Source organism: Diadema antillarum, unplaced genomic scaffold, assembly GCF_040938485.1.
Source record: "Diadema antillarum isolate AM-2024a unplaced genomic scaffold, OU_Dant_1.0 scf00000090, whole genome shotgun sequence".
Classification (NCBI taxonomy): Eukaryota; Metazoa; Echinodermata; class Echinoidea; order Diadematoida; family Diadematidae; genus Diadema; species Diadema antillarum.
In genome coordinates, this window is record NW_027270979.1 from 1,233,940 (window position 1) to 1,260,295 (window position 26,356).

The 26,356-nt window shown below is 37.2% G+C and overlaps 1 protein-coding gene across 2 annotated transcripts in view; it reads right to left on the reverse strand.

The window, feature by feature from the left end:
- LOC139718157 (uncharacterized) overlaps positions 1-26,356 on the reverse strand; it is a 132,924-nt gene that overhangs the window by 37,144 nt on the left and 69,424 nt on the right. The window contains exon 2 of one of the 2 annotated variants that reach the window (XM_071629641.1): positions 1,531-1,545. The exons of the other annotated variant lie outside the window; for it this stretch is intronic. Coding sequence (XP_071485742.1) covers positions 1,531-1,545 — 15 coding nt within the window. The remainder of the gene's footprint in view (positions 1-1,530; positions 1,546-26,356) is intronic. 2 annotated transcript variants of the gene reach the window in all.

Here is a 26,356-nt window from a genome sequence, read left to right on the forward strand (position 1 = left end):
GTTTCGGAAAATGTGACCCAGGGGACTCTTGGGCATAACCTCTCTAAGAGCGCACCAGCTCAGAGGAAAATGAGGAGGGAGAGGATCAGGCAGGTTAACCATGAACTGACTCCAGAGAGAAAGGGTGGGGTAGAGGATGGGTGCGTGATGGGGACTGTAATGATGCATTAAAGCCAACGATGAACACGAGGGGTTACTGTTGTTTGTTTGTTTTCTCTTCTTCTTCTTTTTCTTCTTCCAGGTTGGGTCTGCCAATGAAAAAAAGATGTCAAAGTCAGTAATGTCTTCTTGACTCCACAACAGGGATCCCCTTTCTGTCGGCGCTCTAGCTGGTTGGATGATCGCAGGGCCAAGAAATGCGAGCCCCACTTACTGTAAGACGAGGTGGCATGCAAACAGATCAAATAAACCTTGCTAAAGTGTGCCACTGAGTGCACTTTCTTCCACTTTCTTGAAAGTGGGGTCTCTTTAACATCTAGGCGGCTAGCGTTTGGGAAACGTGCAAACCCAGCCATATCTGGACGTCACAGGGATCCATCAAGACTCATTTGCATGATTGAATACCATCTCTCTGTCACCTCGTGCCTGCTAATGATGGGGAAGATTCTCTGAAGGGGATATAGACAGAGGATGTTCGTGTTGCGATGTGGACTCAGTGATGAGAAGTGTATCAACATTCCTCCACATCAACTGGAAGCGAGCTTTTGACAAGCTGGGTTTGTCACCCTGGGACAGTGATGACTTTCACTGCAGGAGACAGACCATGTGAAAGTAAACAGAAACATTGCCACCACTGATGCAGAGATTCCATGTTGAAAAGGTGAGTGCCCACTGTATCATATATTGCACTGCACCTGTATCATTGGAACATTTATATTTAATCATCATTTCTCAATGTCATATCTATTCAAACAGGCATGTCTTCTTATACCAAAGACAGGATTTCCATGTCATTGTTATCAAATCCACATGAATACATAGACTCCTTGTGCTAGATAGTCATTCACAGTCATGCACAAGAGGGTAATAACACTTGACGCAATCACAAGTACCACAAAGTTCAATGTTCCCTAAAACCAAACTAAACAAAATGAAACAGGAGACTAAATGTGAAGACATGACAGTATACTAAAGGTAAGAAAATCTACCTACTTCAACATATCTTTGATTTGCATATATGTAAAAGCTGCATGTAAATGGGTGGTGAAATGCCATGCTCAAAATATAAAACATTGAATGCATCATAATTGAGAGCTACAAATATGACAGTAATATGTACCCATGTAGGTACTGTAAAACATAACACTTAGAAAGGGGATCTGACTGCACAAGGGAATCATACAAGTATTAAAAGATGGCGTAAGTGTAAAGAGAGACTGAAATATAGAGAGGACAGAGAGAGAGAGAGAGAGAGAGAGTGAAAAAAGAAATAAAATATGTCAAATTATGAAGGAAAAAATCAGGATACAGACAGAACCACAGAAAGATTCTATCAGGAGAGATATGATGTTATGTAACCAGGTAACTCACCTCCTCAGATTCAGCCTTTGGTTGCAAGAACATTAAAGAAAAAGAAATGACAAGAAACAGGAAAAACTGTATTAATGTTACACAAAGGTAAAGTAAGATGATACAAGAATGAGTGGATAGTGCTTCCACAGACTCTTGTGATGCAAACAATCTTGATATATCAATACGAGACTCTGCCTGTTTAGGAAATGTTGGAATCGGCAGTCAAAATATCCTAGCAAACAATGTTTCACTACAGGGCCAGTCTCGTTACAAAATAAATCGCGACATGAATACTTGCAATATTTTACACTGCTTGTCCTCATTAGTCCAATAACTCGTGACGTCAGCTCCGACAGAAAAAAAAAATCATACTGTTTCTGGAAGGACTGCGCATGCCCAGTTAACTTGTTCAACACGCGCTAAAGGAAGAGCAGATGCAGAAGACATGTGCGCAAATTCACCATTATTCTGTAGTGTGCGTCCTCATTAAACACCTTGCAAAGTTTTACATGAAGATAGAAACTTCGCACTCTGACTTGTGAGTTTTTGTGCAAAGTTTCCAGTAGAATTTCGGTACAGCTGCTAGGTAACTTCCACCCTAACTTTGCAAGTTTCCTAACTTCGCAAGTTTTCAAGCCCAATGAGAGTTGCCCTGGTGTGAAAATCACACTAATGACCATGATAGCTCCTATTCAACAGGGTGCACAAGCAGTCATTCTGATACACTTGCCCAAACTGTTTTCAACTGCACATATTCTATCACCATGCAAATTTCAAATGTATGTATGGACCACACGAAACAATTATCATTAAACTAGTAGAAAAAAAAAATGGAAATATCAACCGATTACATGCATAATCTCACCACTCCGCCGTCTCCACAAGGTATCAATGACAGTGAACACGTTTCCCTCTGAATCACTTGTAATTACTGAATCCCAATCTTCACTATAGTTAGTTTCAATCATACGTCTCACACAAATAAATGCAATCAGCCATTGGACTGGTTGCAAGCCATCTCATTCTCAATAGAACATTGCATTTTTAAGAATTCCCTCAGTAGACAGCAAATGACAATCTTTCTCCTACTTTCACAATGCAGAGAGATAATGTACCTGTCAAGCCCACATCTGTGAAACTGACATATTTCTCATCCTGCTTTTAAAGATTTATGGCAAAAAAAAAAAAATAGATGGATTGATAGACTAGATAGGAGAATATACTGATAAATAAATTGATAGAGAGAGAAAGAGAGAGAGATAGAAAGAGAGAAAAAAGTCTTGACTGTGCATATTCTCATAATCTATTCTTAGTAATGTTTTCTATTCTATTCTATTCTATTCAATATTTTATTCATTTCCACTAAAAAAAGAAATGATTCAAAGCAGTACATGTGTCAATTTGACTTTCATTCAACTGACAAGTACAGTTCATTGAACACAGAATAAAATATATGCACGAATAATGTAACAAAAAAAAAGAAACAATGCACACTTTGTCATGGTAACATGTTGACTCGGAAGTTTCACTAAAATTGCAAAACTTGTTACAGAGTGTTTCATATGCATACATGAGTTATAATTTCACTTAAAACCCCAAAGCCTCATCTTGCTTAAGATGAGGCTACACCATTCCAGTAGAGAATATTCTCTCTTTTTTTCTTTATACTTTTAGAATGCTACCGTCATCATTCATCAGAATGGCATATCTCCCCAAGTTGGGAAGAGCTTGCATATAGGAAGGTGATGTCGAGAATATGTTTTCCTTCCACAACTATTCTTTAAAATGTTTTCTTCATCTTTACTGCCTTCCTGTTTGATAGCACAGAAAAGATATCTTAATTCATATAACCTTTCCCTCAAATGTCTGTGAATATACCAGCTCACATCTTGGCTATGAAGTCACATGAACAGCTGATAACATTCTTAAGACACCAAAAAAAAAAGTGTGTTCATGTTGCTTGTATGCCATTCCTCTCCCTCTGCAGTGCTAATGGACAGTGCACACATTCCAGAAACTACAAACAAATGTCACAAAATAATAAATGTTCATATGTGTGTGTGTGTGTGTGTGTGTATAAGTAGACATACACATGATAGTTCTATTACACTCTTGCTGTATTCAGATGCCCACAAGATGTAATTACCTGTTCAAAAATTTATTTTGTCCCTGAAATCAGATATTTTGAAAATACTTCTCATTGTATAATGGCATTGTGCTTACTGTATGCATTGTTTCAGGCAGGATCACAAAGTGTACCATGCTATGAAAACATTGTGTAATGGAAGCCCGCCATAACGCTATACATGTCTTCATTCCATATCTTTCTAGACATGTTTTCTTTCGACATATTAAAATGTGAGCGTAACCCGAGCCCCATGCTATGAAACTTTGTGATCAATAACTGATCATAGCAATCAATAAAAATTCACTACTAGTGGCACACAAATCACATTTTTGTTTTTTAATTTGACAAACTGAGTTGCTGTTTTTGGTGGGCTCATGATTGTTGTGTTATGTGTTACAGAGCCCCACAGTCTACTAAATGACTGAGAAATTAAAGATAAAGATATGGCTTCAAGAACAATCATGTTTGCAAATCATAATTCTTTGTACAGTGTGATCCTGCAATTTCATGACTTAGCGACAATTGGCATGCTCTACCTATCAAATGAATGAGTCATGGAATCAAAACAAATTTTTTCGCTCATTTGCCTGTGACTGTGTTTCCACAAAATGGCAAACAATATAATTTATGAGTTCATTGCTACCTACAAATCAAACAACATTCACCCTTACATATCACATGATGCCTTACATAAATGCTATTTATGCATTTGTACTTTCTGTGATAATCTCATTACTTCCTCCACCTGATAATAATATTCTTTGGTAGAGAAAAACCACTGGTATTTAGTCGATATGAATGAAGTAAAAGAAATAAATTGAATAGAAAAGAATGTATGCCATTGGTACTTCCCTCCTACATGCACTGCTCTACTCAGTTAGATGCATTCCAGCAGAGGTGTCATAATTCTCTGTGTGTTTATTTTTGTAATTGTTACTGTATAATTTACAGTATTTGGTCTTTACATTTGAAGCAAGAAAAGGGAAAGAACTTCATACATCCTTTCTTTGAATAACCTTGTAGCAATTTCAATACAATAGTACCATCTCAGCATCAGATAGTGCAATACAAAATTGATAAAGATGGTTCAGGGAGATGATGGTTGGCTCTTGTGTCTCTGTGTTCCCAGCTTTATCAATGATACACACACACACATGCACACACACACACACACACACACACACACACAAATAGAAATGTCGCTATGGCGACTGGTATGGCTCGCATCTATTACTTTTCCCAACAGGTCTACAGTACATCTTTTCCAACATGAGACAACAGTTTTATATGATTGGATAAACCATTGACCCTGCACCTTCCTGCATTGTCCACAACTTTCTCTATATAATCACTATCCAGTAATGCTCATATATACCAATTTCCATGGAAATTCTTCGAGCCATTTTCAAAATACACAAAAAATAAGTAACATTAGCAATTTCACTTGACCTTTGATCCCCATACACCAAATCTTTAACCATAGACAAAATCATTGTGTGGTAATGAAAGTATATAGACTTTAATTTAGTAGTACATTGAGTAATTTCGAAATAACGGAGAAAACAATATAATTTCAGCATTAAACAGTATAAGTTTTACATTTCTGCCTGACCTTTGACCCTTGATCTAAGACCCAATTATCCAAAACTTCCCTGAAGAGAATCTTTATCAGGCAATCAATTGGGAGATGGACAGAGAGATCGGCGTGGGGAAACTGCCTTACTCTGTCTCTTGAAAGAAAACATTGTACTTGAATGATACCTACTTGAAATAAAGTGATTAGTCTTGTTATGGTCATATATTTACTTTGAGAGATGTCTCGTTGTGACTGCTCAAGGACAGAAGACAACAAACGAAGCACAGAGATCACTTTATTTCAAGTAGGTATGATTCAAGTACAATGTCTTCTCTCAAAAGATAGAGTAAGGCAGATTCCCGCTCGGATCTCATCTCCGTCCATCTTCCAAACTAACCACAACATTAGCAATACACTGATTATTGGTTCAATGGGATGTTCAAACTAGATCCCAAATGTCACATCCCTTAGGCGTCAATACACTCCAGTGCACTGAGTACACAAACTGCTTTTAAAGGTAAAACATAGTTCTCAAAAGGGCTCAAGATGAACATCAACCATTTGGAATTTACTTTCAATATATCGAAAGGGTCTACCAAGAATCTTGTCTGGCTGACATGATTTGGTAGGATAATAATTTGTTTCGGAATAATTTGAGATCAAAAGTGTAAAATAATTTTGATCGTAGTAGACAAATTTTACTCCTGAAGAGCCCTCATCGTTCAGTAGTGAGTAGATAGAACGTTACATGATGACAGATCGTGCTCTAGCAATCATATTTCCCAACAAGCTGCATGCAATTCATTGTCATGCGGAAGATCCATGAATAATGCCATGGCCTGATTTGTTGATTACAGATAATCAATTATGAAACACTACTGTATGTAGCAAATCCAGATCAGATATGTTCTCGGATTGCACTACTGTCGGCATACCTTCATGGCTGATATTTCACATTTCCATCATTACCCGACCAAAATTGTATTATCACGTAATTTCACATTATGCAAATGTATCGACTTTAGATAAAAGTTCCTGCATGTGTATGGAAACTATGTTTTACCTTTAAGACACAATCTTCTTGCCATCCAAGGGCCACATCTTTCACAGAGTTCATTGCTTCAAGAGTTTGTATCTTCTGAGATGATGTGCACTTTTTTGTTCATGGAAAAGATGTCTGTTGAATGTCGGGGTACGAGACAAAAATATGCACGAGATATATTTGCCTGTGTGGATCAATGGCAAAGATAAACAGAGCGAGAGACATTTTGTCTCAGTGCTAGTGACAGTTATGGGCAATTGATAATTGCTTAACTCGGTCATTACCATCCAAAAAATTTTTGCATGTAAAGTAAAGGAAATGTTCACATTCTGGTCTTGGAAGGGTTAAGGTCAGTTGAACTGCAGATAATGATGATGCATCCTTGTGATTCTGTTGCCAGGACCTATTTTTTGTTTTTTTGTTTGTGTGTGTGTGTGTGTGTGTGTGTGTGTGTGATCTCTTTGCTAGCTATACCACCTAAATTCATCTTCTTGTTATACTCAGAAAATGACTGTTTGAATGTTACATTCTAAAAACTAACTTGTTCTCAACTAGAGGTCAAAGCACGATCCAAATGTGAAGTTACAATTGTGTCCAAAAAAAAAAAGAAGAGAAAAAAAGTGCGCAATGGTACTGGGAACATCACGATAATAAATGGCCAAGGACAATTACATGATCTACAACGAAGTCTGGAATACACTGTACAAACCACATGTGTATTTCATGCTCTATAAATGTGACAAAACAATTATATCTATGTTTCATCTCTACTCTCATGTCGGAGGCACTCATTCACAAATCATTCAAGGTTTCTAAAAGGATGTGGGCTTATCAGAGTTTGAATAAAGGATGAGATAAGATCAACACGTCACATCGTTCTAGTCATGTTCATGAGGTCACCACACTGTCCACAGGAATCTAACAGGTTATGTACAGAACCTGTAGAATTTGAGAATGACAGAACGAACAAGTTAACATTTACTTGATGCATCACACTTCTTCACCTGCGACTGGGTATCTCGCGTGCTAGCAGATTGACTTGCTTACTGGGAAATTTCTCTTTTCAATTTCAGCAAATTCCTTACAAGAAAGAAACAAAAACTTTGAGGCACTTGAACGCTTTCTTATACAAAATCAAGTCGCCATTCAAGATTATAGTGTTGAAATAAGTATAGAAATTCAGTGATTTGTCCTTCAGCAACTCCAGAATACCATGATCTGATTATTCATAGAGTGAGTTTTCATACCACTTTATAAAACACTTCAATTTGAGCAGAAAATATTGACAGATATCATCCTGATATCACATGCAATATTCAAATAAATCTTATAGACATTGAGACTTATAGATATTGAAGTGGCAAATTTCACCTCTCCAAAACCCTTACCACTCTATTAAAACAAGTAGTGTACACATGAAAGTTTTGTCACATGATGGAGTTGAACAGTGAAGCTTACCAAGAATGCTAACAGGAAAGGAGTAGGGTGCATATTTGCCTTTGCTTGAACTTTACAACATTGCGTAGGTGTTTAGGCACGATCATGGATTTTGCACACACCATTCCGATACATCAAATTTGCTCACCGATCTGAGCCATATCCCTGTGTACCACATTTCTACCCCATGTGACATTCATGAGAAACATCTTCATGCTCAGTCTGAAAATCCAAATTTTGGTTTTCATATTGTGGGTCCCATCAATGACTACCCAAGCATCCATCATCTCCTATTGGTGACTTTACGGACCATTGTGACTTTAAATCAGGCGAGTCGACCTTTCAGAGTTGGCACACTTAACAAAAAATGTGAAAACAAACACACACTCACACCTACGTAGCGGTAAACTACCTTTTTGACAAAACAGCTGCACATGAGTCTATGACTACAAAGACATTCTCCCCATAAAGTTTGTCAATCATCATTCAAACTGATAGCATATTCTTCAAGATCTGTTTTAAGGGGGTGGGGGAGGGAAGGGATGCTTTCTTTCGATAACCCTTGATATTGATTCTGAGCTTTGTGTAACAAATAAAAAAAAAAAGTATTCCAGGAAGAAAAAGAATACCCTGACATAACCCTTGACTGAGAAACATTACATTTTACTTGAACTGTGCCTATGGATCAATTGCCAGTGATGTATAAACAGGTGTGTTATGGATGCCTTAAAACAGCACTCAACTACAGCTCATGACATATGAAGTGACTCGATAAACACTGTCATTGTCAAACAGAACCAAAGTCACTCTTATGTCTTATTTCTCTTCATCTACTTCTCTTCTCAATATCCCCCCCCCCCCCCAATGCACCTGATGCCCCACCAATCTTCTTCTCCTCCTTCCATTCTATCTTTAGACAGATGATACCTCCCACCATGACAACTGCTTCACTGATTCATCCTCCTCCTTCCATTTTACCGTCTTGCAGGAATTCTTAAGGCTATAAGCCCATTCAAACACAACAAGAGTTATCAGTTTTTAGATCGCATTGCAAAATGTGATTTTCATTTAATTTTCACACATGACCAAAAAATATATATTTATGCTGCTCCCTGTGAAGCACGTTTCATCTTTGAATTGCATATGCCCAAAATCTTAGGTGCTTTAGCAAGTTGTTCTACCTACCTTAAAGGTCCAGTTTACCTTTGGGAGCAGTGATTGTAAAAAATGTTCAAGATATCACATTTGATGCATATGTGTAGGTCTGTTGTATCACAAAACATCCTACCATATAAGATTTTCGCAATAAAGCCTAAAATAAAAGGAGATATCAGTATTTTTCTCAATAAACCGTAACTGTATACGGTCTAGTCCTATTGTTCACATTTTATGTACTGTAAAACATGATATATTCGTGGCATGAAATTTTCGCGAATTGGAGCCGACAGCCTTTTTTGTGGCATGAAATTTTCGCGAATTGCCACTGGCGTTCAATGCATGTAGTGTAGACAACAACTTTCGTGTGCATTTTAATTTCGCGAATTTTGGCGCTCGCGAAATTCGCGAAATTAAAATGCAAGCGAATATTCCTCGTTTTACAGTATTTAACAATATTTAACATCGATTATACGGATTCAAATTTTTACAGTGGTTGTTTCTATACCTAACTCACATTTTAGAATTATTTTAAAGCACTAATGCTGGGTTTTTGTTTCATCTGCAAATGGTAAATTATGCCTTTAAGGTGCCCTGGCACTTTTTAATGCTCAATTTGCCAAATTTATTCATCAGCTTTCAGTAATCCATCCAAACTTGACCTAGTTGTAAAGCTATAGCAAGCCTAGTCAAATGTAGCAATGTGCCTCAGTCCTCAGTCCCACAGGGAAACCATGGTGATACAATAAGGATTAAGGGGATCAGGTAATCTCCATTCAATGATGGTAAGTATCCATATATCTTTGCTGATGAGTACAGAAAACACTCAAGGATGGGTGCCAATTTGGCAAACAAAACCAAGTATGGGTTAACAGGGCACTACACTAAATGCTCTGTATATTTGATCATATCAATGAGTAAAAAACAAACAAATAAACAAACAACCACCCCCCCCCAAAAAAAAAATAAAAAATAATAATAATAAATAAATAGATAAATAAAATAGAACAGGTTTAGTGGACTGGTTTTTACATCATTAATCAAAGAGCATTAAATGTGATAATACTGCCATTTCTTCTCCTTCTATTGTGAAGCTAAGAAAATAAAAAAAAACTGATGCAAAAATTGGAGGGGATCATACATTTGTGATGCCTGGAGTAAAATCTGTACAAATGTAAATTTGAATACTGAACAGCCACTTTGATATTGTCAGTAAGGGCTCAAGGGTCATTTGTACTGTATAAAGTCCACACAGTTAATGCCCTTTCAGTTGTTACTTGACAATTTGGATTTATGCAGTATTTGACAGTAAGAGGCACTTGCATTAAAAAAAAAAAAAAATCTATTGATGTATCATTTTTTATGTATGTTCATGGAGGTAATTTGTATGTCTTTAGATATTCAATTTAGACTTTCAAATTATTTTCCCTGTAAACAGAGCTGGAGAAATGCATCAAGTGAATATAAAGGAAATACAGCTGAATGATGCATTAGTCTGGAGATTCCTTCACATGCACAGTAATTAGATTCAGGATGTGCATATATATACCAATTATCATTGCTTAAATGAGGAGGCTATCACATGTAGTGCTGTTTTTTCTTGTCTTGGTGTCCGGTTTTTTTTTTTTTGGGGGGGGGGGGGGTGGGGAAGAGGGGTGGATCACAAATATCACTATGTGTAAAACCCTTAAATATATTTTGATTTGAGGTCATTTTTGCAATTTCTGGTTTAGAGTAAAATAAATGAATAAATAGTGAACTAATTAATTAATAATAATAATAATAATATCAACAATGATAATGAGAGTAATAATGAGAATGAGAATAATAATACTGATAATAATGATGATGATGATGATGATAATAATGATAATAATAATAATAATGATAATAATAATAATAATAATAATAATAATAATAATAATAATAATAATAACACTAATGATAATAATAATAATAACAATTAATAAGACAGGTGAAGACACTTACAAATGATCTATAGGTAGAATAGTGCTTCCATAAAACAATATCAGATGCTATAATTAGGCCAAAAAAAAAAATTGTTGCATTGGCGTAACCCGCCCGACCCTAAAAATTCCGCCGACCCCATGTTTTTTTATTATTTTTTGTTGCTATCGATATCAAATATCTTGTTGATTGCGATCGCGATCGCACAAACCCGGAAGTGGAAACGGCTCTGGGGATATCGGATGTACGAGGGAGAGATCTAGCGCCTCGCATAAGCCTTCCTTGATCAGTACGTCATCTGTTTCCAACACGGACATGTACTCTAACAAGATTTATTCAGTGTATACGTAGCATTCAGACTGCGATGTATTGTGCACAGTTTTGCCATAGGTTTCTTGTGTGGAGAACTTACACGAATCTGTATATGTGGGACTGTAATAGAGATCGCCGTGTGCGATGAAAAGATTGTACATATGGGTCAATTTGCATCTATCTTATCTAAGTCAAAATAGTAAAATATGAAGTGAAAACATTCAGGATAGGGATTTCAACATCTTTAAATTCTGTGAAGGAATATAATTCCAGTAATATCGGCCTCATAAATGATTTGTAGAATAGATGAACACAGCACATTCGGTGCAGCAGTTGTAACTGTTTACTGAGCTGAGCACGAGTTTTACACGTAAAATGCAGGTAGCAAAAAAAATAAAAAAAAAATACAAAATCCGCCCGACCGACCCTATTTGAAAATCTCATGTTACGCCAATGCAACAATTTTTTTTTTTTTTGGCCTTATATCTGTGGAAAGATTTTGTGGCGTGTTTACTGAGACAATTCATGTGATAGTCATTTCATTATTCTAGATATCTCTCCCCTGTTATTTTGTGATATTTTCTCACGGACACACAGAACACAATCTTGGTGTTAATTGTGTGGTTGTAGGCAGGCATAGATTACGTTGGTTCGGTGGTAAGTAGTTAATCATACAGACCTGGCATTGTCATTGGCTGCGGGTTGACTGTGATTCAAGGTGGCGTATAGGGGGGATGGTTTTGCCATCATAGCAAAACATGCCAAGATGGAATTAGGAAACAATCAATGCGCCCATCATTCACTGGCTAATTAGTGGTTAAAAGGAACAAAATTGATTGACAGCATCAGAGAATGAAATCTGTTGGCATACAGCGTCTCTCTCGGCATGCAAAGCAGACTTGGGCTTAATACATCAAGGTTTGCTCGCAAGAAATCGGGTTAGCATTGTCGGGGCAGTAATGACGTTGTGGCTGAGTCAATCTGTCCAACGTGTAGAGATTATCATAAAATCCAGAGGAAAATCCTGCTTTAAAGGAAACCAAAATTCAACATATCTTTAGTTTACTAGCATAGGCATATGAAAGAGCACTTGACTTTACTCGATCAGAAACTAGGGGGGAATAATATTACCCTAAACATATGTCAGTAACAAGTCAATGGAATGCGTACTTTTCATGAAAAGTTAAACTTTGTGGAATTCTCCTTACATTTTCTTATATTGTTGTCCATGATAATGGCATGAACTGTAGTAGTCTTATCTAGCAATGACAACACTGAAACTTTAAAAATTCATAACCTTTGAATTGATTGTCCAATTTTCTTCAAACTTTCACTGATGTGTTCTACTAATATTGCTGCTTTTACTCAATCCACATTTATATTTGGATTTTGGTTTCCTTTATAACAGGTAATTAGTGAATAATGATATGAAGTGATACTGTGATATACAAAGAAATTTGACACAACTTTGCGAGCGCAATGTTGGTCAATGGCACTATGGCAATCATATTCCAAATATTATTTGAGATTAGATTGTAAAAATCATGCTTTGATAGCTAAAACCATTATAGCACTTTCTAAAAAGATATCATACTTCTATCCAGGAGCATACATATTAAGATTTTTTTTACACAAAAATTGTATCACCTGAAAAAAAAAAAAATTGATAAGATATCTTTAAGGAAAGTGCTCGACTGCATCTGATTCAGAGTTAATATCTTCATAATAAATGAATCTGTTTGGAAAATGCTGGAGGGGTAAAGAATGATCCTTTCATCACAGAGTCAGGCATCATATTTGAAATACACGTAGCTTGTAAAACATTGTTGTCTAGGAAGAATTCGGACCTAGTATTTAAAACAAGTAAGATATGCAATGATGCTAATCAAAAGGGGTAGTGGTTTGGACTTAATTAGACTGAATTATGCATCGGTCTTGTGGCGCAACACCTCAACCTCAGTAGCATACCAAAAGATGTGTGATTGATCACAAGAGCCGGAACTTTCTAGGAGCTGCTATGGTGACCGTAGGATAAAGTCAGACTTGATGGGGAAAACACAGAAATTGTACTGTAATGATAAAATTGTAGCAACTTCATACATTCCTACTAATGGGGGTCATTCACTGATTTTGAATTGATGCATGGTAATTGAAAGGCATTGTGGTACAATGCTTTGTGGTACAATGATTTGTGTCACCTTTTAACCATTATCAATTATGCTATCAGAGACATTTTATATCACAGTTAAACCATTGCTGCTATCATCAAATTCAGCAGTACTATTGTTGTCTATGATACTGGCGTTTGTGGGGTTTTTTTTTAAGAACAAGAAGTATTTGTCACACATCTACTGTGGTAATCCAGATCTCGATGATAAGGAACATTTTCAATGATGTGACATTTTCTGGTTGGTATATGCTGAAACTTCAATGAAAGCATTTCCGTACAAACCAAATAAAATCATATCACATTCTTGAGAATAACAAAGTTTAATATGCTGGAAGACAACAGTTTTTGATGGACATTTTACAAGACATAGGCCAAATATTTGTATGATTTAATACAACTTCTCAAATCATGCATTTTTTGAGAGTATTCACTCTTAGTCCATATTGCATACACCATTTCTGTATAAAACCCTTCCCCTTTGCATTACCCTTCATTGCCAGCCTGGTTATTCCCTATATCCTTTTATCCAGTTGTTGCGCCAACTGTGACGGCTAGTAGAATTTGGATGGCTGACAGTGTCCAATTTTGGATTCCTAGAAGTGCGTGAACCAAGAGAAACTTTGCACAATTTTCTGTACCCATCCTGAAAGAGGCTACGGCAGTGTGAATCAATGCTTAATCATCGCAGGCTTCAGGGGAGACTGTCTCGACCATTGACCATTTATTGCACACCTTACTGGACATCTATTGTGTGATGAGAGATCACAATTGTTCATCTATTATATCATCATGAAATCATCACAGACCTCATAAGCTGCAAAGTTGTGAAATGACTTTAATGATTTTCAAATGATCAGTCCCTCATAAAGAAAGGTGAACAGCAGGAATTTGATTTACAAAACATGCAATAAAGAGTCTTTCAATTTTTTGTTTACAAATTCATACCTTATAGGCAAGTTAAAAATACAATGTATGTTTGTACAGAACACAATTGTATCTTCATCTGTACATTGTAAATAATACTTACTACACTTTCAACCCAATTGATAATCATGATTGACATCACACTTCAAACTAAGTGTCAATGTCTGAAGAACTAACAAGGTTAGGCAACCACGGTTTTAATCATCTGAACAATATGTTTGGCATGTTGTATATGACAAAGGAAAATGATGTCACTAAAAATGTATATATCAGTTTGAATACAGTCTGATTAATGTAACATTACTGCAACAACTTTTTTTCAGTACATTTTTTTTTCTTTTTCCTTTTTTTTCTTGGCGGGGGGGGGGGGGAGATTTGAGATGCAAATATCACATATGTATGGTTTCCTGTATTTCTTGATACATTATTAATTATTGATATCATATACATTCTGAATGTAAATTGCCAAGGTAATGGTACAAAGAAACTTCTGTGAAGTTACAATCATTCAAATTCACTACAAGAACACAACATCTGTTTCCATATCAATATTTAATATTGAATTCAAATGCATGATGATTTTCTGTAACTTTTAGACATTTTGATCAAGAATAATTCCAGAATTCACTTCCCATAGATACGGATATTACACTTTGCACATTTGACATCCATTGTGCAAAATATGTTAGTCATTCTGTTATGACACTCATTTCTTGCGGTTGATGGAAAGCTGCAACGAAGACATGGTTCGCAATAAAGGGGCGGGGTTACGATTGGCTGTGATATGTTCATTGCAGGTGATTCCAATTCATCAATCAACAGTTACAACATTATGACTGTTACTCAGAGAATACCCAAACATGAAGAAGAATCCCCTTTTCCTAACCTTTTTTGATAGTGAATGCAGACAAGTTGGAGTGGGGGTGTGGGAGGCAAGGCGAAAAGAAAAGAGAAAAAACAGGGGGACGAGACGGGCGGAAGCCCCCTCCCCCCCCCCCCCCCCCCCTCGACCAAAACATAGAAGCAGAAGAGGCTTCTACAATGAGCAAATGAGTTCTAGACAGTGACTGAGGGTGAGCAACTGTTTCATAGCAGGCGCCACCTTAGCAAAATATTGTCATCTCTCCCTGACAACCTGCTAGGATGTTCTATGTCATCTTTAGGTTTACTCGTTCTATTTAAAAACTAAATGGGTGCGATAGCGATTCATGTGGATCCCTGCCAATCAGAATGAGGCAAAATGAGCCTCGCACGCATGCTCTGACTTTCTTTCTTGGCGTTGACGAGCTGTTCTTGCCAACACCCTATCCTCCTTGGACTGCTATGAAAGTGAATAACTTCCACTAACTGGATTAACATGCATAGGACTTGGAAGAGGTTGTAAGTGTGTGATGAAGCGATTATGACATCAGTCATGATACTGATAAGGCCACTTTTTTCCCAAAGAGACAGTGACCATGAAATTTACTGACAATTGTTGGATTAAGCAATTTGCAGAATAGATGTTAAAAGTCCATTGTTAACCCATTGAGGACGAGTCCCGAGTATACTCGGGCAGGTGTCTATTGGAAATGCGTGTTGGAGCAAAATCAAACCGTCCTCAACGGGTTAACATTAATCATACCCACTCATTGACATTTTGGCTAAATTCCAGATAATGTTCATCACAAGCACATTGTCATCTAATAGCTTTGATACTGGCAACACTAACAAGATCTAAAAAAACTGAAAGCGGTTCTACCAACATACATATGACGATCATGAGAGATAATAAAGACTGGTGCGGGACAAGAACTGTTATGAATGATAAGCAAGTCTCTGATTTGTTGTTTTTTTTTCTTGGATGTGATAACTTTGCAAGTCCGTGAAAAAACTTGGTTAAGTCTTGGCGTCTTTCTAACTCAGTAGCCGTATTCACACACAAGAGTTGTCAGTTTTTGCATCCAATGCAATTTTTTTTCACTTTTCATACACAGCCCAAATAAAAAAGACAACACTCTGCTACTAATAAAGTGCTTTGAATCTCTAAACTGTGCATGCCTAAACAATAACCAGACTGTGACAGAAGACACACGAGTGTGTAGACCTAGTGCCGTGAGTTGCATTATGGGAATAAAAATATCAATGCTCTCCGTGTGTAAATTCAGACAAGCCACACAGCACAAATTACTGCCTGAATCGATCCGAACTGAACTGATTTTAAGTTGCAATGCGTACTGCGAGAGTTAATTTGTGTGTGTGTGTGTGTGTGTGTGTGTGTGTGTGTGTGTGTGTGTGTGTGTGTGTGTGTGTGTGTGTGTGTGTCCACACACAAGAATTTAATAGGAGTTATGTATAAAGTTGCAAAAACATATTTTAAAAAACTGTTAGTTTCTGGTGTCTGTAAATGGGTCCTTTTTTGACACTTACTCACTTACTCACTCAGTCAATCAAACAATCAATCCAGCTACCCATTTATCAATCAGCTCAGACTATTTATCTGCCACTGTGTATCGATGTATTCAAAAGCTACATGAAGAGCACTAACATATATATATCTCCTATGTTTTTCTCTCTCTCTATGAAAGATACATTTAACACCCCAACTGTATGTTCTTTCTGTGTATATACATACTTTTGACAATAGCATTTAAAGCGTGGCAGCCACATCATAATTGGACTTCTTCCAAGCGAGGCTGTACCATACTGATGCAACAGGCACCTTCCTTATCCCCTCCCAACTCTTATACCCAGCCCTCCTTGACAAAATGAAACTCTTCACATTACACCTGTTGGTGCACCAGCCACAACTCTAAAGTTTTAGGTAAACAGCAGCGATGTACGTGCAACAGCGGAAGCGTCCTTCCGTATCATCACGCAAAACCGTGTGGGATTAAATCTTGGCAGCCTGGAGCAAATTTTTCAGCATGCCAACTCAATGCAATTTTTTGCAACTATTATTAAAACAGATTTTTTTTTTCTACACTTTTAGTCAAGAGATTCAGTGCATGAGAATACTGATGTATGAATACTTGTGTTCAAGGCACAATAACCATTTTCACGGAGTACATATTTCTCTTTCCGGGTTCTAGGACAATTAGCCCCTGGACAATCACCCCAGACCCTTCCCCTTCCCCTAACCCTAAACCTAATCCTAAACCTAATGCAAACTCTAACCCTAAACCTAACCCTAACTCTACTTTTTCTCTAACCCTATTGGAGTAATTGTCCTCGGGAAGGGGGGGGGGGGGGGGTGTCTTGATACGCTCTCTTAGACCTAAAGTAATGTGTGTAGGTTTACAGATGTGTACTCACTATCAACAGGTAAAGCATTTATTTTGGTGGACATAAGTTTGCGAGATCACAACACACATTGAGAAGCAGGCTTATTGAAGCCCCATCACACATTTCGCTTAGTCAAACAGGTATGCCTTCACATAGAAGATTGTGAGCTGTTATGTAATACTATTTTTAAAAGTCAATTTTTAATAAGGGTGTTTTCCACGAACCACCACCCATTTCATAACATATTTGACAGAGAGTATGGACTTGTCAGTCCCTCAACCTAACAAGGGCAAAGCTCCACCTCATGGTGATTGTGCTGCATTCTGCTGTTCCTCATCATACCCAATCATATGACCTCAGGTTGATACTACCCAGGCTCCCTTCCAAGGTCATATCTAAGAGGCTGAAAGGCCTATCCCCTTCATTGCATAGGGTCACATTCATTAGCTCCCTAACTCTCAATATCAGATACCACAAACAAGGTCCAAAACACTTCCTCATTCATGTAAGGATATATCTCTCTGGAGAATCAACCTCAATAATGCCGCTCATGATACAGTCATGTCTCATACTGGGTTGTGATAAAATCTGTTGAATTTTGGTCTGCTTTGTTTTGGTTTTTGTCAGGATCTTAAACCTTGCTAGCTCTACTGGTCGCCTTTCTTCAATGCTGCACTCAACTCCTAATCATTTGTTGGTCAAAATACCACTTTCCCTGAGGATGAATGTAGTATCTGTTCAAGTTCACTGGTATGAGTTACCCCCAATATCACAAAAGAGAAAATAATAACAAAATCTTTCTCATGTGTACATCCAACTCTTACTAAAAATCATGATTTATTAGTGGAAAAATGAGAAAAGAAAATGGGATTCCATGGGGATCCCAATGAAATCCCATTGTCTTCGCTCATTTTTCCACTAATAAATTACATTCATTTCTGGTCTGTTTCCTTCTGTTTGCATTTGTTAAAAATAATGATTAGACAAAACAGTTTGGAAACATGGGCAGTTTCCTTTTGAATGTTTATGAAGTTTTTTGCTTAGTGCCTAGTTGTGGGTGGGGACCACTTGCTGCCCTAAGATGGCAAAAGAAGAGACGATACACTGTAAATCGATAAAGGAATACCACTCCAGATTTGAACGTGAGGTTTCTCACTTATTAAACAGTTTAATCACTCAGTGTATATAGAGTTTGATCGGTCTGTTTGCCATCCAGGGTTCTAGGGCTACCCCCCAATAATGGGAGTGACATGGGGTCATTCCTCTGGAGGCGAAAGGCAGTGAAGTCATTCCTCTATGGAGTATTGCCTCCTAAACATTCTGTCCTCACTGGTTGTCTTCCATCCCCATCTTCCAAAAGGTATCTCTCTCACAAGGTCATTTCCCTCCATAAAACTGTTCCAAGTCCCAGTAAGAAGTTGTATGGAGACAAGTGAACATTTGTATACATCCATATGTCCTCTCCGCTCTGTCTTTCTCTCTATGTCTGTCCATCTCTCCTTATCCCACCCTCTCTGTGTCTCTCTCATGACTCACTACGCTAACAAGTCATTATCCTATCAAGGTGATCTCAATTAGTGACCCACCATACAAACAGAGCTAAGAGGCAAATTGTTGTGAGAGATAGACCAGAGTGATGCCAGGTCCCCTGTCCTGTGTGCATCATGCATACTTCTCAAACTGAGTTGTAGACCCTCCAGTCATCTTAAAGGAAGCATTCTCCTTCCTTTTTATTTTTGTTGCAAGAAACAATAAAAAAGAAAAGAAATTAAAAAAAGCATTCTTCTTGCAAATTACCACAGTAAACCTCAGGGTTTCAGTTACCTTTAGCACAGTTGCTTAGCATTTTTCATATAATTTCCTCAATTTTTTTTCCAAAAGTCATGATTTTTCACTGTCAGAACAGAAGATACAGAGTAATCTCTGTATCCATTGGTCATGCACATAAACAGCCTCTACATGAAGTAATTCTGAATTAACCCTTATCACTGAAACAAAATATAGCAGACACAATTTACAATGTGGAAGATAGTTGCAACACTAAAAAAGAAAAAAAAAAGCAAGCTGAGCATAATAGCATCATACATATTGAAAATTAAGAAATGTCCTCACCTATTCTCCTTTTTGACAAATATTTTTCAAAGTTATGAGTGGTTTAGAGGCACCCTCTCTTTGCTAATGAATACAAACTTTTGGGAAGAATTTTGAAGTTTAGTATCAGTACAGGTACGATGGGAAATTAAGCACCAGCCTGGTCATGTTTTGCTTTGCAAATCAAATTAGACTGACTTAATTTTCAAAGATGACTTTGCCAGCACTGGTCACTCATTACCAAGTGGTTGCCATTTGCCGTGAAGCAAGAATTTTCTTCTTTTGTTGGTGGAACACAATGTTCGTATCTTTTTTTTTTTCTTTTTTACGATTGGGTCTCCACATTAGCTGTTCCAGTTATTTTCCCACAGTTTATAATTCTTCAGTACAAATTCTACAAATGATTTATTTTGTCTTTAGTCCATATTCTTCCCTCCTCCACCTCCTTTATACCATACGCATAGTGCTTACAACTGCAAGAGCTTGAGGACTTACTCACAGTGAGTCTACAATTTCTTGAACCATCTATTGGGAATACATTTCCTGTATGCATTCATTCAAAAAAAATCTAGTTCAAGTTTATTTCACTTTTCTCCATCTCAAAATAATTGATAAAATATACGTACAATGTACATGAAAGTAAAGAAGTAACATATTAAGAGTAATCAAATAAAAAAGGGTAACATTGTACTGTTGATGGAGATTGCAGAAATAGGAATTTTGCTGATGAATAAATTGGAAGATGTAAAAATACCCAAAAAGAATAAACACAATCATAAGACAATTATGTACCAAACAAAGAAATTAGATATTAGATTATTCTCACGGACAGAAAAGAGAGGAAAGGAGGTATGGAAGTATTCAAGGGAAAAATATCTTTGTAACTAAGGGTGCAAAAAGAAACCTCATCAGCATATTGGAAAAGCAAAAGAGACGGACAGAGAGGTAGAGAAAGAAAAGGAAAGGATGAATGTTTAATAGAAAGAGCAATAGAAGTAGAAAGATATAAACAGAAGTGAAATATTCAAATGAAATATCAGTTTGCATCTAGGGAGAAATAAAAATCATGCATGGAAAGGAGGAGGGAGATAGATAGAACAGGAGAAAATGAAAGAAAGCAACAGAAACAACAACAGAATGAATGAAGTAACAATAACCTAAGGGAAAGGGGAGGGGGGTTACTTCATGGCGAGTTTCCTTTGCTGTGGAGTATCGATGCTTGATTGCTTCCTTTCTACCTGCCACAGTAGCCGGTGCTTGGCTTCCACCCTCGGATCGGGCTGGCCTCGGCTGCATTGGGTGTGGTACATGTACATAGGGGGTATTGTGGTGAATGCCATGCTAGCAGCTAGCCTGGCCTATCTCTTGTGCTCCCTAGGTACTGGAAGTGTTTGCATATCAGCAACAAAACACACTTATCCAATTATGAACAGTCTTGAGGCCATTAAAAAAAAAGTTTCCCTACAAAAAAAAAATGGAAGGAAGAAGTCTTATTAATAAAAAGTCCTTAAACATATACAATAATGCAAACAACAGCTTTGATGTACTGCTTTCTAGAAAGTGAAAAATGTGTCATTACAGTTTATGAAAGTATGACAATGAAATTTATGTTTAGAAATGTGCTCTGTTATGTGATCACTGTAGTAACTTCTATGGAGTCATGTTACTGGAGTTACTAACATGAAATAAGGATCATGACAAAAGTACATTTTAGAACTACAATTGCTTGGAACAATAAAATTAAGGATTGCCACCTTTTAATTTTGTGTTTCATAAGAATGACTGGAAAAAAAAAATCACAAGCGGCTATTCAAATACAGTATAAGCTGTTATTTTCGCAAATTTCATGAATCACTCGTGGAACGCAAATTTAACAACACACAAAAATGTCAGCATGCAATAGGCTACCATTCAACGTATAATAACCTCGGTGTCAATGTGCGAAAACAATATCTCATGAAAGTGTCCATGACCTGCTCATTCACGAAAATATCTGTGTGCCGAAAATATCTGTGTGCCAAAATAACAGCTTATACAGTACCCATGAATCCAATAGAGAAAGAAAACTAAATTACTGAGATAAGCTTATAAGAAGTTCTGTACATCATTTCTTCCTACGTTACTTTTTGAGCTGTTCTACCTTCTTTGAGAGAGAAAAAAAAAATTCAAGAAGGTGCATGAGACCATGCAGTACTTACTTGTAGTCATTATATCATAAGAAAGGGTGTACCACGTGAACAAGTGCTGTGCGGGCTAATCTTGAAGTTGGTCAGAAATGGAAGGAGAGAAGAACAAGAGAGGGAGGTGTCTAAGAAAGAGAATGACACCGTCTGACGAGGGAAGGGTGGACCAACTTACCCCAGGATATGTTTAATTGGTCTAAATTAAGTGCTAGTTGTCGCAGGGGCGTACGACAAGATCGTATTTCAGGCTACGGCCAGTGTTTGCCCCCTGTTGTCGGATTTCTGTTGGGGGCTCCCTCCTCTTGTCGGATCAGGTGACCACACCAGATGTAACACAATCGCTTTTTTCTTTCTTTCTTTCTTTAACAGGCCAGAAACATGTGCTGCAGTCAAAGGTATACACATGCGCTTGTAAGGGTCTGTGTACACGTGTTCCCTGGCTGAAATGCCTGCTGTGATTACTAAAGTGAGGCCCCGCTTCTTGTTAAAGTTGACAAAGAAAGAGCAAAATGTAACAAAAAGAGTGGAAAGAGTTACTGAAATCAGGCAGAATGTATTGAAAGAAAGTTACTGGATATTCAAATATTGAAAGTTTTCTTAAAAAGTTTAATTAGTCACAATTGCATATATCAGTCAGATGAAATGATAAGCTCACCAGAGGTCTCCACTGACTTGGCAAAATAGAATCTTAGTCGAAATGGACTTGGTAAGGAATTACATCCTTAAATGATAATCTACCATAAAATCTTAATGATTTAGCAATTCCAAATTGGGATAACTTTAATATATGAAAAATCATTAACAGAATTTGTGTACTTGAAGACCCTACACAATATGTAAAAATCAATGGGAAATTTGTGAAACAATGACACCGACTCCCAAGCTATTAAAATAGATCCATGAGTATGAATGACAGATATCCATGTTTTATGACAACATATACTGTGACATTGAGATTCTAAAAATTGCTGGTTTGTACGATTGTAATGAAACTTTGATTGTTGTTTATTTGACAGTGGTAATTAGAGTAAAGTTGAACATAGAGAATAGGCTTCCTTTAAGGTGTCTATATATATATATATGCCAATCAGTGACTATGATATGGGTCAGAGTGCAGTGGGCAGTGTCGTTTGGGCGTTAATTTTGGCTTGCACCTCCCTCACCCGTGACCGATGTCCAGGTGTCACAAACTGGACAAATTTAGAATATGGAAGGTAGTTAATTAGTTTAATTAATCTCCATCAAGCCTCCCACATTTCTCTCTCTATCTCTCTTTCTTTTTCTTTTAACTGGAAGAGAGAGAGAGAGAGTATCACCATTTGGTGTGCACACCAATCTCTTGCTACAAGTTCAGATCTATATATCAATTCATAAAGTTTCAATGTTAAGTAAATAAATAAAAGAGAAATTTTATTTCCATCACTACAGGTACTCTCTAAAAAATTTCGAGTGAATAATTCACTCCTCGCAAGGAGTGAATAAAATTTCACTCGATTAAGAGTGACTTTCACTCGTTGTCGAGTGAATTTCACTCTTGTAACGAGTGAAATTTGTGTGAAACCTAATCGCCGAGTGAATTCCGAGTGAAAATTAAGCCGAGTGAATTCCGAGTGAATACATAATTAAACGCATTTGGCTAGGCCAATAGGAATTGAGAATTCCCTTGTCATGTGTTTACTCTAAGCCAATCACCAGCCGCAATTTCCCCTGGCTTGGGCGCGGGCATGGTTTACCTGAAGAGCGACGCGTCGCCTGTGCATGGACTGTGTGCTGTGTGTGTGCTAGCTGTGCGTGTATTATGCATAGGATCACAGAATTACGTGCGTGTGGTATTCGTGAGAATCAGAGCCTAGCTGGATGTCGTGATGGACGTGAGAAAATTTCTGTCTTCAAATTGAGTGGGGCGGAGATATCATTCACATTTTTGAAGGTAAGCAAACCATAAAAGATCGATCTAATTATAACTTGTTGAGTTTTTCCAGTATTACGGGCTAGTCTAACGTTATACCTCTCCGTAAACGAACATGTAAGTTACCTTACGAATAACCCCGGGCCCGGGGCTTTCCTTATACACAGTTAGCTATGGGGCTGGTCGAAGAACACCTTTTAATACGAACAGCTAGTTGTAGAATCCGAGGCCGAAACTCAACTGGTGGGTGTTGGGATGTAATAATACGTTGAGTCTTTAATTGTACACGTTGGTATCTAGGGCTTGAACTATTCTCGGACTATGTAAAGTCTTTAACTTTTTTAGAAACTAATTTTCAAACAAAATAGACCAGTTAATTTGAGTTCTGATTTTAAAAAAAAAAATGAGTGATGAGTGAAACGTTGGTCGTTAGTCATTGAATTGACATTGTACAAGCATACTCATCACACAGAGATTAATGTAGTCGAGTGTAAATAAAGATAGAACTTATAAATACTATAACTGTTACTAAGCTGTGCTAAAGCAATTTGCGCAAGCGCCTAGCGCTAGACACATACTCTACATTGCTATTGTTGAGTTGACAGCCGAATCACTGACACTGTGTTGCCAGATGAGATGGTGATCTCGATCAGTACGGTAATGAAAAATGGTGAAATTTGGTGATTTATGATTATTGTTCATTATATACACTGTATGTAGTAAAAAGGACTTTTATTTGCCACTACATTCGAGTATCCAAACAGCTGGGAGAATATACTAGTACCAAGTACACTCCCACGTCATGTGTGGTGATCATCTACTACTGTACTACTAGGTAAGAAGTACGATGCGTGTACTGTTCGTGTTAAGTGTTGGTCCACTGTGACATCACACTTCTAGCTGAAGATCAGCGTGCTCATCACACGCCATGGAGATCGATCCCCCTTGTAGCAGACGATGACGGGTACTATGTTTCAACATTGTTTTTTATGAAAGTTACAGGTGACCTTATTAGGCATTGAAATTTGGCAGAGATCATCTTTGGGTCTTTCTAACGTTAAATATGCTGATGTAGCTAAAAAAGTAATTAGGCCTACTAGCTTTTGTATTGGTGCTCACTTAGTATTTGTGTGGACAAAACAACTGCATATTGTCTTGTGGAAATGATCGAGTTCTAAATCCATTTCTGAACCTTGTGTTTTCATACTTTCCTCCAGCTTTAGATACATGACAGCTCTTTGGGAGTGATGGTGATTTAAAGGAACTCGGTGTAGGGGTCATCATTTGGAGCACAAAGACGGATATTGATAGCTGTACAGTCTCTGTCACACGAAGAGGGTGCAGATCACCAGATTGCAAAGTACCAGATGTGGTCAACGACTAGCCATTGAATTCAGGGTTGACAAATGCTGGAAACACCGGGCCAACATCAGCGAAGGAGCCTCTGAGATATGGACTTCCATTGCACTAACCCTGCTGTAAGCTATTCTGTTGTTTTTCACGATGATTAATGAAGGGAGACTAGTTTGAAATTGATTGACATTTATTTTACATTCTAGAGTCTCAGTAAGTACATAAGAGGCTACATTAAGAGACTGAATGCTTGGTTGGTTTTATTTTGTTTGAAGAAATAATTTTCAAGATACTTCATGGAGCAGTTTTGGAGCTGTCCTTCCCTCTGAAAATGGATTTCTTGACAGGTTAGTACTTGTATTTAAGAAAAAATGTGTACTGGGTACTTGCCGTATCGACAGAAGTGAAAACCATGTTATGGTCAGTCTTGAGTTGTGTAAGTAGAGCTGTTGCTTATGTCAAATATGTATGTTGAATGATTTTGCACTTCAAGTTTATAATGTAAACTAGAGGGACCTACTATCCTCATGCCATTTGTATGATTCATAAAACCATTAAATTTTACTTATTTGCCCAGGAATTCAACACACACACATCACTTCAAGGGGGAGGAGATACTTCAAAAGCTGAGGGAAGGAGTTCTGACTGTTCCGAGGAGACATCTGCACGTCCAGATCATTGTAGCATATTTATTGTTGAAAATGGAAGCAGAAAACTGTACAGCGTAAGTTCAATTATTTAAGATATTATTATTATAATTATTGAAAATTGGTCTGGAATACCAGTTTCCCATTGTCAAGTCTTGTACTACATTTCCATCCAATATATAACAATGTAATTTGCCTGTTCATTTTTTTTTATTGTCTTCTCAAGTATAGAGAACAACAGACTAAAATTTGCCCCCCCCCCCAAAAAAAAAAAAAGAAAGAAAGAAAGAAAGAAAGAAAGAAAGAAAGAAAGTAGAAGGGACCGGTAAGTATAACATTGTTAATGAAGTGATGGTTATAGATTTAAAAATAAAGACTGATATACTTGTATGAAACATGTAAACAGAGTTAACGAACAAGACTCCACGCTGACTTATTTTCTTGGTAGCCCCATCAGGCCACATGTATATTGATTTGGTAATAGTCCTAATACTTATGATATGATCATCGCAATGATGAATAAAAAAGTTGGAGTTGATGTGCCATGAAGTTCAATGGATAATCACATCTTGTATCAATTTTTCTACTAACTGTGCACATTCACACTTAACCTATCTGCATGAAATTTTCATATGTATTAACTGATATCTGGCTCAAGTAGCAATAAATGTACTTGAAACAGTGG